The 13313-nt window shown below is 38.1% G+C and overlaps 2 protein-coding genes across 8 annotated transcripts in view; one reads left to right on the top strand and one right to left on the bottom strand.

Moving 5' to 3' along the window:
- SNX25 (sorting nexin 25) overlaps positions 1-1800 on the top strand; it is an 89974-nt gene extending 88174 nt beyond the window's left edge. For all 3 annotated transcript variants that reach the window (XR_012673502.1, XM_075149235.1, XM_075149236.1), the window contains exon 19: positions 793-1800. Coding sequence is in view for 2 of the 3 variants with exons in the window: in XM_075149235.1 (XP_075005336.1) it covers positions 793-867 (75 nt within the window). In the remaining variant the exon portion in view is untranslated. The remainder of the gene's footprint in view (positions 1-792) is intronic.
- Positions 1801-2860: 1060 nt separating this feature from the next.
- On the bottom strand, positions 2861-13058 carry LRP2BP (LRP2 binding protein). 5 transcript variants are annotated; one of them, XM_075149254.1, is made up of 8 exons: positions 12848-13058; positions 12358-12470; positions 10197-10310; positions 8504-8646; positions 8318-8423; positions 7643-7866; positions 4845-5010; positions 2861-2994 (listed from the first exon to the last, which is right to left on the bottom strand). In XM_075149254.1, the coding sequence occupies exons 1-8, from the start codon at positions 12909-12911 to the stop codon at positions 2929-2931; spliced, it is 996 nt and encodes a 331-aa protein (XP_075005355.1). In that variant the 5' UTR covers positions 12912-13058; the 3' UTR covers positions 2861-2928. The 5 variants fall into 5 exon arrangements, with proteins under 5 accessions (XP_075005355.1, XP_075005356.1, XP_075005354.1 ...); XM_075149255.1 differs by having other exon boundaries at positions 12140-12470; positions 12848-13042; XM_075149253.1 differs by having other exon boundaries at positions 12358-12473; positions 12848-13015.
- Positions 13059-13313: the final 255 nt, after the last annotated feature.

The raw sequence follows: 13313 nt of genomic DNA, 5'->3' as shown, positions 1-13313 counted from the left end.
CGGGGTGTGTGTTTTTGCAGAGATTTATGTTGGACTATTGTTCCATGTGCAAGTAACTTTTTTTTGTTATTAAAATAAGTCAGAAAAAACGTACTTCGTTGCATCATTTGACTAATTTTGAATAACAAAAAGTTGTTTAAGTTTAAAAACAGTATTGCTTTTATTTAAAAGGGATCCTCTACCACATCCAACTTGCCTGACTTCATAAGGTGCAAACTAATTTCTTCATACACCTGAGAAAAATAAACATACCTTGAAGAATCCTAGGGAAGGAGAGCTCCAGGACTGGCTCACAGTTAGGACATGACAGCCCTCCAGAAGTCCCACTCCTTGGGGAGACTGGTTGGTTGGGACTGGTCAGAGTATGCAGCCATATCCAAGTGTAATACCTTCACTCTCAGTCAGTCTCTTTGACTCATTTCCTTCAGCAGCCAGTCACAGAACGCAGCCTCAGCGCAGGAGCGGACGCAGCCTGCTCAGGAGGCGCATGCCCTGGTGCTTGCTTATGTAGCTACCTCAGCTTTGACAGAACAGCACCAGTTTATGCAGGGTGGGAAATCCCCATCTGAAAGTAGCTGCCCATGGCACTTGCCTTCTTTCAGCCTTAAGACATTTCCCGTATTATCTGTAGGGCGCATACTAACTTCAGGGTGAAAGAAAAATAGTTGCATGAACGATGAGTAGAATTACCCTACATGCTTCTGTTATCTGTGATGCTCTGAACATGTGAGAAAGGAAGAAGAAATTCTCATTTGGCACCTCCGCTCATCTTAACTCTTTTCTCTTTTTCAGGTTTTGCTGGAACTGCTGCTAACTGAACTGTGTCCTGAGCTAAGAGCTCATTTAGAGCAGCTTAATGCCACTTAGGTTTGAATCTGCACAATTGGACCACTAGAGAAATGTCTATGTCCAATAATAGACATGAAACTTATTTCCTCTTTTCCATAGAGGGCTGAGGACTATGATTATTTTTAGCATTTTTCTTTCCTCTTGAGTTTTTTGTGAAGTAAACAGACTTGAAAAGATCTGATGCTGTAGTAGGGTAGACAAACAATGCTGTATAGTTGCCAATTTTTATTTAAATTGTTCTATTTGACTACTCTTCTGTTTCAAATATAGATTGAAAAATAAATGTTCATATAAGCTGAAAGAAACCAGAAAATATTTTAAACATTTATGAAAAGAAATTTTGCTTATAGTGGTAAACTAATGAATGTTGTACAGTTCTATCTCCTCACTGAGGACTTGAGCATTCCTTTTTTCTTGTGTATTGAAAAAGCCTTGTCGTGCAATACTACATGTAAAGCTGTTGTGAAAATTTTATCAATTTTGTTTTTACCAAAGATTTCCCGTAGTTTGAAGCATTTGTAAGCAATAAATAACACAACTGGATTGCAGTACTTGATAATGAGACTGTACTGACAATGAATGAATGAGTTTGACAGCACTAGTTTCGTAAGGACTATTTACGTTACTTTGAAGTCTGTGTCAGAAATATGTATTGTAAACTGGTACGTCCTAACAGAATGCCTGTGTTAAATGTTAGTTCAGAGATTAGTGCTTATGAATTGCTTCTATGAATTATTAAGTAGACATTTAATTAAACCATTCTAATAACTTCCCTGATATTACTCAGGGCTGTTTATTCAAATACCCCAATTTCAAACAACCTTCAAATCTTTCCCTTATTTTATACGAGGAAAGAAAGCGATGTCTTCAGTGTTTTTTTAATTTATGTAAAAATATGTAAATATGATCTTAATGCACATCTAAATAATTAAACATCATCAAAAATCCCTAGGTGACATTCATTACTTTCTTTAAATTCAGTACAGTTGTGTTCTTAGAAAAACTGCTTGCAGTTAAGACTGGCTATATTGTAAGGTACATAAAATCCATACGCTATATTTAAATCAATATTTTTACTAATGTCTAGCCTTCTGTTCCAACAGTTTCAAAAAAGTTTTCAAGTCATGGCACAGTCCTAAGAAGCAAGCCAAATTCTGCACATACAAAGTTTTACAAGTAAATAGGTATTTAGAAATGTGCAAGCTTACCGTAGCAATCAGTAAAATTTATTAATGGTTAATCAAAGTATCCTTTGATAAAAGATTTAGCATAACATTGCTCAGGCATGCACACTCCTAGCCAAAAGGTTTTCAACTATTTCTAATGCAAACAGAGGTAGTGTAAATGCAACATGAAGAAGGATTGAGGAGAACAGGCCTTGTGCAGAGGACATGTATATTGAATGTTTCCATACTTACTGTTTTTTTCCCATAGTTCTGTAAGTAGTATTTTCTAGTTTTAGAAGTTGGCATGGTTTGAACTGTAAAGCTTAGTGTCATACAGGCCAATTTCTAACTTTGAATCTCTGCAATCTAAGAGTAAATTGTGTTAAGACACATAAGTAGATTTAGATGCATCAGAAAAGCATGTGAAAGAAAGTATACATACCACTAACAAAGGTAAGATTTAAAAATGGTCGTAACTTGTGAATGGGTTGTATGTGAAAACTAGACAAGTTTGGGTTCAAGCTTTTCAGAATATTAAAATTTAATGTTTAAATACTAAAAATGCAGAAAAGGAAACAATCATTTTTATTTGATTTCGGTTTGATTCATGTGCTATATAGCAGTATGACATAAAGAAAACACAGGACATCTGTCCCAGTAAAATGTCCTTAATAAACCTTAAGTCTTCAATACCATTTTAAAAAGTCTGCCTTTGCCTCATCTCAGTTAAAGAAAGTGTGTGAGCTTTTTGCTTTCTCTTTTTTCAGACAAAAAAGAATCAGTAAATTGCTTTAAGTAGTAATTTATAGGAAGTTGAAAAGCAAGCAGTGATGAACAGTCTATAATTGCTGGAAATTAAAGATGGTTTATTGTAGGAAATACATTTACATACCAGTCACAGTTAAAGGAAACACTAAATTCTCCCAAGATTAGCTGCCAGTTCAAGGTCAGAAGCAACAGCAGGATCCAGAAGGCATGCCTTTGAAAACAAAGAACAGGGAGTTCTAGTTTATAGCTAAAATAAAATTGTATCTTTTCAATATAACATTAATAAGGTCTTTAATGTTGGCATTATCTGAGATAATCAACTTGTTAAAATATTAAAAAGTTAATACATTCAGGTTTAAATCCCTGTTTCTGATGCCACGTAAGAAAAATTCAGTATTTGAAATGAGCATACTTGACTATAGTGTTAGGCTTGGGTTTATTTTTTTTATCCTGTTTGTTGGTATGGCTTGTGCTGGCACCACAGTCAAATATAAATCTGCTTACAGACTGGATCAGTTTCATTCACTTCTATCATCTATTTCAGTACCCTCTGGGATGCCCATTTTCTCTTTCTTGCCTCTTTCAAAACTGACTGGGTCTAAGAATGGTAGGCCAAAACCGCAGCTGAGTAGTTAATTAAAAAAGCGAACATGATTTTAATTTTAAGTGGGTATAATTGTACAGTTAACATGAGAATTATTTTCCAGGTACAAAAGAAACTGAACACACCTACAACTCTTGTCTTTTACTTGTTCTAAAGTTACTGCTTCAGGTAGCTTCCTTGTTTATTTTCTGTTCCTTCTCTTTTGTTGTTGATGTAGAGATGCATGGCACCAGTCAACAGAAATAATCTCTTTTTATACCAAGAAGCTAGTGACATTCCTAGATCAGTCTCAGACGTACAGCTAGTGAATGATGAGTGAAAGTTGTAATTTTCTTTCAGTTGTGGTGGTTACGTTAGACCTGATGGAAGACAGTGGGAAGGGCTATACTCGCACAAAGCCATGCAGCAATTTAATCCTGATGGGCATCTTCCATGCCTTAAGACTTACCTAGGATATTGGCTACAGTGTTCATAACACCCCAACTTAGATTCCTTTCCTGATCTCCTCTTCATCCTATCCTCTATAATACTTTTCACAGCAGGAGAACAAAATGTTTAAAATGTAGGTATTCAAAGGATCACCTGCTCTGCTAGGCCTCTTGTATCAGTGGCTTCCCTAAGTAAGGAGCCACAAAAATTGTTATTTGATAGTTTATCATTTACATAACTCTCCATTTATTCGGATTGCACCAAGCTGGACATCAAAGTATTCTATTTGCAGAAACAAATGGTCTCTACATGCAGAGAAATCATAGAGTATCTCTGAAGCACAGATCCAATCTTGCTACACTCCCTTCAGTTGTCATAATCATCTTGCCTTGACTGTACCTTTAGGCATCACTGATACTATTTAGCAGATTCATCTTCTAGAAGCCATTATTGATCTTTTTCCTCAAGCAATAAATCTTACTTCAACTTTAGAACTTTCAAAAAATGTGACCTTTTTTTTCCCCTATGTATCAGTAACAGTAAATCCTCAGCTATCACTAAAAACGTAAACATAATAAGCATGACAACCAGTTATGACCAATTTAAGTATCGTTAATGAAGGTTGTACTCGTTAGAAAATCTAAAGCAGAGGAAAAGTTACGATTTTTCAGTTTGAGACAATGACAGACAGCAAATTAGTTGGGAATAAAATTATTCAAATCATTTAGCTAATTTATCTTGCAAGTTACCAAGCTCTCTGCTGTGGTGATTATCAGAGATTTTTTTTCTTTGTTTTGTTTGACAGAATGCGTTGTTTGCTTAAGCAAGTGAGCAGATAGTATCCTTTCAAAACTATTTTTAGTGGTTTTCAATATGCTTCTATCTCTCTTCATTTTCTTACACAGATTTTTTTTTTAACATAAATAATATTGGAGTCTTTAACGAAACAGCAAGTCTAAAGACTCAAATCCAAGGTATCACTCAATTTCATGAGATAAAAATTAGCCTGTAAGACTCTCCCAGCTTACCTGAGAATAGTATTTTTTAGCAGAGGCTTGATCTTGCTCTACACCTAGGCCAAGCTGGAGGCATCTAGCCAAGTAGAAAGCAGCCATAGCAGCCCCCTTGGCTACATATGTAGGAAGACAATCAGTTATCTTTGCTAGCATATCGATGTCATCATTTTCGGTAATCCTGTTGTGGAATTTACAGCATTAGGTTAGATAATGCTATTTCAAGCAATAATTTAAGTCGACCATATGTGAATTAACAATGCCTCCTTTCCATTTATGTCATTATCCAAAATAAGCTGAAATTTACATGTATTCAGCAGCCTGATGAGGATTCTTCTATTAAATATTTGATTTGAAGTTAGTCTTATTTGAATATTGTGATATTAAGCAAACAGATACGTAACTTTTGCAGTCACTTTCACTGTTTAACTAGTTATACTAGTTAAAAAAGGCAGCATATTTTATGCTAATTGTTCCTATTAAAATATTTCATGGAGATTAATATATATGTGGAAGAAAGGCAAAGCTCTTATTTCATATAATTGAGCAACCTCATCTAGTGGAAGATGTCCCTGCCCACAGCAGGGGAGTTGGAATTAGATGATCTTTAAACGCCAACCCAAACCATTCCATGATTCTATGATTCTAAAATTCCAAGCTCTTACTAGGATAGTGGCAAATTATAGTGATCTGAAGATCTTGGACATACTTGAAAGCCTCAGGTTATAAGACCCACTTATGACAACCACTTACGACTGTTTCAGCTCAATTATTTTCTTTCTTCTACGTGCATCTGTCTGCTTGCTGTGACTTTATTTTCAGCATGTTCTTTTTACTAAGAACCGTTTTAAGAATCAGAGGGACAAAGTGAACATTGTTTTAACTATCAGGCTAATATTAGGTACAACATTTTCTAAGTGGGAATTGATTTTTCTCTAACTGTTGTCTTAGAACAGAAACCCTCAAGCCCCATATCCCTTCCAGATACTAAACAGTAATTATATGCTTCTTCACACAGCATTCTAGTTTTTTATTGCGTCAAATAGTAGCAGACTTGACAGAAAAAAGAAAGAAAAGTGCAAGTCATTTCAGTTTATAGCTACTCCCTATAAATCAGTGTTTATGAAAGATTGTTCAGAAGTAACCCTCTGCAAGTTGGTACTTGCTAAATCACTTGAATGTGTTCAGAGCAATGTTCTCCCACCTAATTTGGTCCTGTTAACAAATAGAGTAGCACAACAGAAAAAAACCCCAAAGACTATTAGCAAGAACATTCAAATATAGTAACATAACCTATTACCTCTTTTATCTTTCCTGATATAGCATTTTTGCCTTCCTTTCCAAAAGATACACAACAGGATGCTGATGCAAATAACAATACCCAGTCAAGTCAGGCAAAAATTCTAGTTCAGCACAGTTGGCTTCAAGAACATACCATAGCAATGGGTAAGTGGAACTGTATGGGATAACAAAATTGTTATTTGATGTGGTAGTCAGTAGCTAATCTAGACTCCAAATATTAGGCAAGGTTATACTGTACATAATCACATAATGTTTGTATGTTTGTACATAATGTAACAAAACTGTGTAGTTGGTATGAACATAGAAGGACAAAGAAGTTTTAGCAGAAAAGGTAGTGATGCTTGATACAACTGGTTGAACTGGTATGAGATTTTTGCCTCAGGGCCAACTGCAGTCCAATTAAGTGGAACTGTTTCAGTATGGTGGCAGTATCTTTTGGTTCAGAAATTGTAATTTCTGGCTGTAGTACAGGATTTCATTGCTATTTTCTGCAATCACAGTTGCAGCTGATGAAGTGCACTGTTTACTTGTCTGAATTATCTACTGTGCAGCATTGACTGGAGGGCATGCATTCCAAGCGAGAAGAGCTAGACTAGACTGTAAAGCTATCAGTCTACTTACAGTGCCAAAGAAAGAAAAGCAGCAGTTCAGAGAGAAAACAACCCTTTTTGTCAATGAGTATAGCAAACAGCATTCATTACTGAACTACTGAATTACCAGAGCTGCTGCTATGCAGTGGTATACACAGGGGGCAGCTTCTGTAAGAGGGTAAGTTGTGACACGTTTATTGCTAGGCAGCAGCAGCTTCATAAACATACCACAAGAAGCACGAATGCTGTTGTGTGCAGCTTGTATAAGTAGTCATTTAGTCTATCTGCATCTTATTTCCAGCAAATTAATAATCTGATTGACAGATTGAACGTTTAACATATGCTGGTCAGCTCTGGAGGTTTGTCCAGGCTGGAAAATGCCTATGTGGTATGCATGCCCATAAGCAGCAACTGCTGAAAAGCTAAAGGGCGATAACTTGGCACTGTGTGCAGCAGCTACTTCTAGGTCCTGGGCCGTGCTGCTCAGAGTGCTTACTGCAGGATCCCACCCAGTATCAATGCTTGCATTTCCTGTGAAGGATGCAGAAACTGGACCAAAGCATGAAGAATACTTGTAGGGGTTTAAAAGGGAATGGTGAGGGCAGGAGCCTAGAGCAGATTGTGGACTGAGGAGATGGGAAGGCAGGGTTGAGTGTGGGCTTCTACTTGGGATTCTAGTTCAAGGCTGTTTTGCTTCACAGGATCAGAAAGAAAAGTTCAACTGTACTAAATAATTGAGAACCTTATAGTATTAATTTTGTCTGTGGTTTGCTGCTCCGTCTTTAAAGATGAAGGATTGCAACTCATTATCTCAAATGTCTAGAGTTTGAGAGACAAGAGCATAAATTGAATCATTTTAATCTGAGTTCCATGGTCTTACATGAAGAACTATAATAAAAAATACAGTGAAATTAACTTCACCTTTTGGCTACTGCAGCAGCTGTTGAGTAAAATTTTCTATTGTAATAATATTCCACAAGATGGCCTTGAGCATAGATGTTTCCACGTTCTGCTGCTTCTCTCAAACACTCCAAAGCAGCCTTAGTGTTTTGACATATACCGTGTCCACAGAGATACATAACACCAAGTGCACCCTGTGATTCCAGATTTCCATTGCCACATGCTTCTGAATGCCAGAAAAAGGCCTAAACAAGAGGCAGAAAGTTGGAGTATATATTCACTTTAGCTGCTTTTCTTGCATACTGTTTCCATAAAAGCTTTTACATTAACCAGCCTATAAGAAGTGCTCACACATAAAAGAAAGCAGAATCCTTGTAAGGCTTTTAAACCGGCTTCATTTACTGTCAGAGCTGCCAATCAGTGACACCTGCTGACAAAAATTTCATCCATTATATCCTTCTCCCTGATACTCCCAATTTAAAAAAAAAAAAAAAAAAACCAAAAATCTCTGCTAGCAGTGTCAAGGGTGTCAATATGAGGGATTCTGGCCATCTGTTCATATGGGCTTAAATGGATGATAATGCCTAGCAGTACTTAAAATACAGTTTTCAGAGTCAAATATATCACTGTACTCTTTCTGTGAAATTAAAAATTAATTGGGACTCATGAAACTCAAAAGGCACAAGTGGGATTTACCTTCTTCAGATCTTTTAGAACTGACACAGAATAAAGCATTCCTAAAGTACTCTGGGCCTTCACACTTGCTTTTGGGTTCCCATGGTCTGCAGCAATAAGCCACAACCTAATGGGGACAAAGAAAGTTTAAGTAACACAGCATCTTAGCATCTTATACTCATCAGGAAAATTACTGACTGCCATTACCTTTCAGCCTCTTCAGTTGACTGCTTAACACCACATCCTTCATAATATGCTCTGCCAAGATTGTATGCAGCTGCAAACTTCAAGTGTCTTGCTTTCAGGGAATCAGAGTCGAGAATTTTCTTCATGTATTCCACTCCCTTTTCCTAAAATTGAGGTATTTTAATTATTACATTCAGACTGGGAAGAGGATGAAATAAAGAACCTGAGAATCCACTAACTTCTGCAAGACAGGTAGTTTTTCCACTTTGAAGAAAGACTGAGGCATACTGGTAGGACAGTCTGGAGAAGTGTGTCATACCAAACCAGAACTGATCTTTGGTTACTAGACAGCCCCTAGATTTTTGACTCCAGCATATTTTTACTGTGAAACATTTCCGTATAAATGTTTATCTGATATTATAGTACTCTTCTTCATTAATAAAAATGTTTTCAAAAATATTCTTGTGCTTACATAAATGAATGTCATATCCTAAACTTGCTACATTTTCAATTTTAGACTACTGTAATCTTTTTCACATTGCATGAAGTATCTGAAATCATAAAAAAACCTTAACAGAAGGAAAAGTGATAGCACACTGTAGTTCCTCCATTAAAAGTACCTTAGATTCATAATGGACGAAAAACGATAATATTAAATAAGCAAGTGGAGAACATTGTATACGAGCAGCTGTATGGTGTATCACCCAAGGACCTCCTAAGTATTTTGGAAACAAGATTTACACTGTTAGGATTTAGCATGGACATCCTGTTTAAATACACTAGAAATAGTCTTTTTATAAAAGGTTCCCCTTTTATTCACCTCTCATATTGTAATACACAAAAAAGAAAGAAACTTTACTAAAATGTTTATTTGCAAGTAAACCAATGCAGTAATTATACAGACATACAGAACAAATGAACCACCTCTAAAAACCAGCAGAATATATTCTGCTCTACTGACAATCCTCTAAGCACCAGACAAGAATCCCATTTATTTATATATTGTTTGGTTCATTTTCTTGCCCTCCTGTCTTGTCATCTACCCTTTCTTTCATCTTTGTATTCTTTCCTCATACCACTCTTTAAGATCATGTTCTCCAATGAATTAACTCTTTTCTTACAGTAGCAATTCATTCCTTTGTCTTCATTTTTTTGTAATGTAATTCTTCAATTTGAATTCCTCAAATTCTTGCAAATGTAATTCTTTATTTGTCTAATTTTAAAATATTACTGCCAACCACTGGCAGAAGCACAATCTTCTTTAGCAACCGTGTTAAGAGAATAGAAAGTACCTTAAAAAACATTTTTGTGCAACAGATGTTTTACACTTTGAAATACAGTTGTTTGATTTCCATTTTTACACATTTTATTTTATGTACACTGCTTATTAAAAAATAACAAATTAATAGCAATTTTTAAACATAGCTTCCACACAAAGTACAAACAAACCCTTAGAAGTTAAATTTTAAAATACAAATTATCGTAAGTATTTTTCAGATAAACCTATTTTATTATAGCTATTTTTGAGAACTTCTTCAGCCCAGAACCATCCCTCTTTAATGACGCTTTGTAAACATTTGTACTTTATGAAACTAATTCTAATCAAAGACCTGTTTATTTTAAACTAAATAATCAAGCTTACAAAGAAGCTCTTAGTAATTATCAGCTAATATTAAAAAAAAAAAAGTAAAAAGTGTACAGCTAGATTACTCACAGGGTCTTCTTTAGTGCCTAGTCCATCATAATGCATTACACCAAGCTGATACATTGCTTGAAAATCCGTATCCTTGATTTTTTCAAATTGTTTTAATGCTTCTTCATACAACCCCTGGGAAAGACAGAATGAACAGTGAAATACACAGAACGTATGGCAGCTTAACTCTCCAGTATATACTCTCTTACAATTTTTCAACCTGGAGCATTTCCCTCATGAACAAAGAACAAAAAATGGCAACCATAGAAGAGGCAGAAAACAGAAATAGAGTAAGTCAACAACCATGAGAAAGTTGGACTGGATGGAAGCACTTAGCACTTTAAAACAAGTTTTCATTGTTTTTATATATATTAAAAAAACCCTAAATATAAGTAGTGCTATACAAACATCATCTCTGAAACCAAAAGACATTCTGACAACCTTTCTTCTCCTCCCCCAAAACGCCATCTTTTTAATTTAAGGAGATAAGGGTCTTATTCAGATGTCCTATCTATCTGACATCCCTTAACTTAGGTGAGCTATTCTTATACCTTGAGGGTTTAAGAGTCTGCTTTTACATCTCAATTAAGGATTGGTTTCACAAAGACTAAACACAGGTGTCTGAAGACTTTATGTCTGCCCCACATTTCTTATGAAGGCATCACCTGCAACAGCAGAGATACTTTCACTTCTAAGAAAGAATCTTAGAGAGCATTTGCTTCTGCATTAAGTCAAAGAAGAAACGGTATATAAAATACACAGTGAAACAACTGTAATGTAACAGTTAACCAAGCCTGGTGTCCTTACTAAATTATTTTTATGCATGCATATCAGCATACTAAGTAAAAACAATATTGAAATTAAAATGTTCTTCTCTATACTTTTCCTTCAAATTTTCTGTATGTTTTGATAAAATACCAGACTGCAAAAGCTTAGAACTGAGAAATAGTTTGACAGTCAGTCAAACATCCTCACAATGACAAAATGCCCCTTGTTAATACTGTCCAAACTATTAATTGTTTAAACTACTGATTGTCTCAGGAGCTTAGCCATTATGACTCTGTGGGCTTTGCTTTTTTAAAGAACTCTGGAAAAAAAACAGTGCCTTTTTACAACCAGCTGTCCTGAGTATCAGAAGTAGTAGTATGGGAGGCACCTGTACTCTCCCCTTTCCTGAGAATTTAGTGCTGTAAGAAGGAATCATATGGCTCTGATCAGGCAGTGATTTTTTCTAACATCTGAAATTGCAGTACTATGAGAACATGCATTTTTAGGCACTACAGACATACATCCAAAAATCTGGAAGTTAAAACCCGCTCAAAGAATAAATTTAGGGATGGACAGCAGTATGTAACATGGACATCCAAGCCAGCTCATCAAGAATCAGACAGGTCTTCTGCTCCATGGGGTCAGTCTAGATCATGCCAAAATCAGGCAATTAATTAACATTAAGAAGGACAGGGCCCAGAAAGCAGAAACCCTGAGTGAGTTAATTCTGTTCCTGCTGCAAACCCTGAGACTGATTTACACTGTGCCACTAGCTACACTATAAATAGTACTGAATAGTACTGACGTGGACTGAATCCGTGCACGTCACATTTGCAAATACGGGAATCAGTACTTGTACTACATTCTTTTCCATTTTCCTGAACTGAGTTATTCTAATTTTACAAGAAATTGAGGTTTAAGTTCACCTGCCAGCCAGTCTTACACTATTCCCTGAGCATTTACTTTCAAATACATGGGTGACCAATTTTAGCCGAAGTGGGCAGGGACAGAAACCTTAAAGATAATATGTTTCAACAAGTTTCATCAAAACTGGTGGCTAGGTAGGGAGCAAAGATCGAAAGCTGCATCTTGGGTCAGGGAGCAGTAGCACATAACTGGTGTGTTTGGCCAGTCAGCTGGCCAAAAAACAACTTGGCTTGGAAGTTAGCTGTAGGGACAGGCTGCCACTTACTTACCTGGTCCTTAGGAGACCTGGGAGGGAACTGGAAGACACCACTAGATGCTTGGGGAAAGTGTAGGAAAAACTTATTTAGGGTGAACACCTGCCGATTTTCATGGGAAAACACAGGCATAGGCATCTCTTGTAGTTTTTTTAAGGTGTCTCTTTTTTCACTGAAATGGTATTGAAAATTGTCAGCTTTATAATATTTACTTAAAAGAAAGAAACCACAACCTCTTCGTAGTACAGTTGTCCTTTCAGAAAACGCGCCAGAGGATCTCCACCTGCCGTTCTCTTCGCCAACAGCTCCTCTGCTTTTGCAAATAAAGCAGCACGGCTGCAGTTCTCTGCTTAAAAATAGACGTACATTTGTTTTTTTTCCCAAAACAGATGGCGCAGCATCAGTAAGCACACTAAAGGTCTGAAGCTGGTGGTGTCCCCTTTTTATTACATTTTTTAAAAGACTAAGATGGAAGAGAAGGCTATTTTAAAAAAAGGAAAAGCTCAGTGAACAGAGCCTGACCCTTGCGAACGTTAAGTTCTCCACGGAGGAGCTTAGAAGCGAACCTCAACAAAGGAGGGGACTTCACAAAATACCTTTCAGTGTCTGCTGGGAAGCAGCGGGGCCGGGGGAGCCTCGCAGGCCCGGCTCCGGCCCGGTCCGCGGGGCCCTGCCGGGGCGGCTGAGGGGCGGGGGGGGCGGCTCCGCAGGCCGGCTCCCTACCTGGCCCCTCGGGGGCGGGCTGGCCGCTGCAGGCCCGGGGCAGGCGCTCGCTACGCAGCTTCATCCCTCCCGGGCGGCCCGCAGCCGGGAGGGAGCGAGGGCCGAGCCTGCCAGGCGGCGGGAACCCGGGCCCGCCCCGCCGGCTCCGCCGGGTAACGGTGGCTCGGGAGCTCCGCAGCGGCGCTTGCTGGAGTCGGGCTCCCCGAGCCGCCGGGGCGGGGCGTGACGGCGGCCTCCCCGCCGCGTGGAGCGGCGGGGCGCCTGGAGGCCGCCGGCGGGTGGCCGTTGGCGGGTGGCCGTTGGCGGGTGGCCGTTGGCGGTTGTCCTGCTTGCTGTCCTAAAGCCCAGGCCGGACTGCGGCAGCATCAAGCACCGCTCCGCAGCGGGGCCCTGAGGTCCCACGGCCTTCGACAAGGCAAAAGGAGGAAGACGGGGAAAGTAACGTTGGTATTTTCCCTTCTTTTTT

Source organism: Calonectris borealis, chromosome 4, assembly GCF_964195595.1.
Source record: "Calonectris borealis chromosome 4, bCalBor7.hap1.2, whole genome shotgun sequence".
Taxonomy (NCBI): domain Eukaryota; kingdom Metazoa; phylum Chordata; class Aves; order Procellariiformes; family Procellariidae; genus Calonectris; species Calonectris borealis.
The sequence above is the reverse complement of the archived record's forward strand: the minus strand, read 5'-3'. Positions and strand labels throughout refer to the sequence as shown.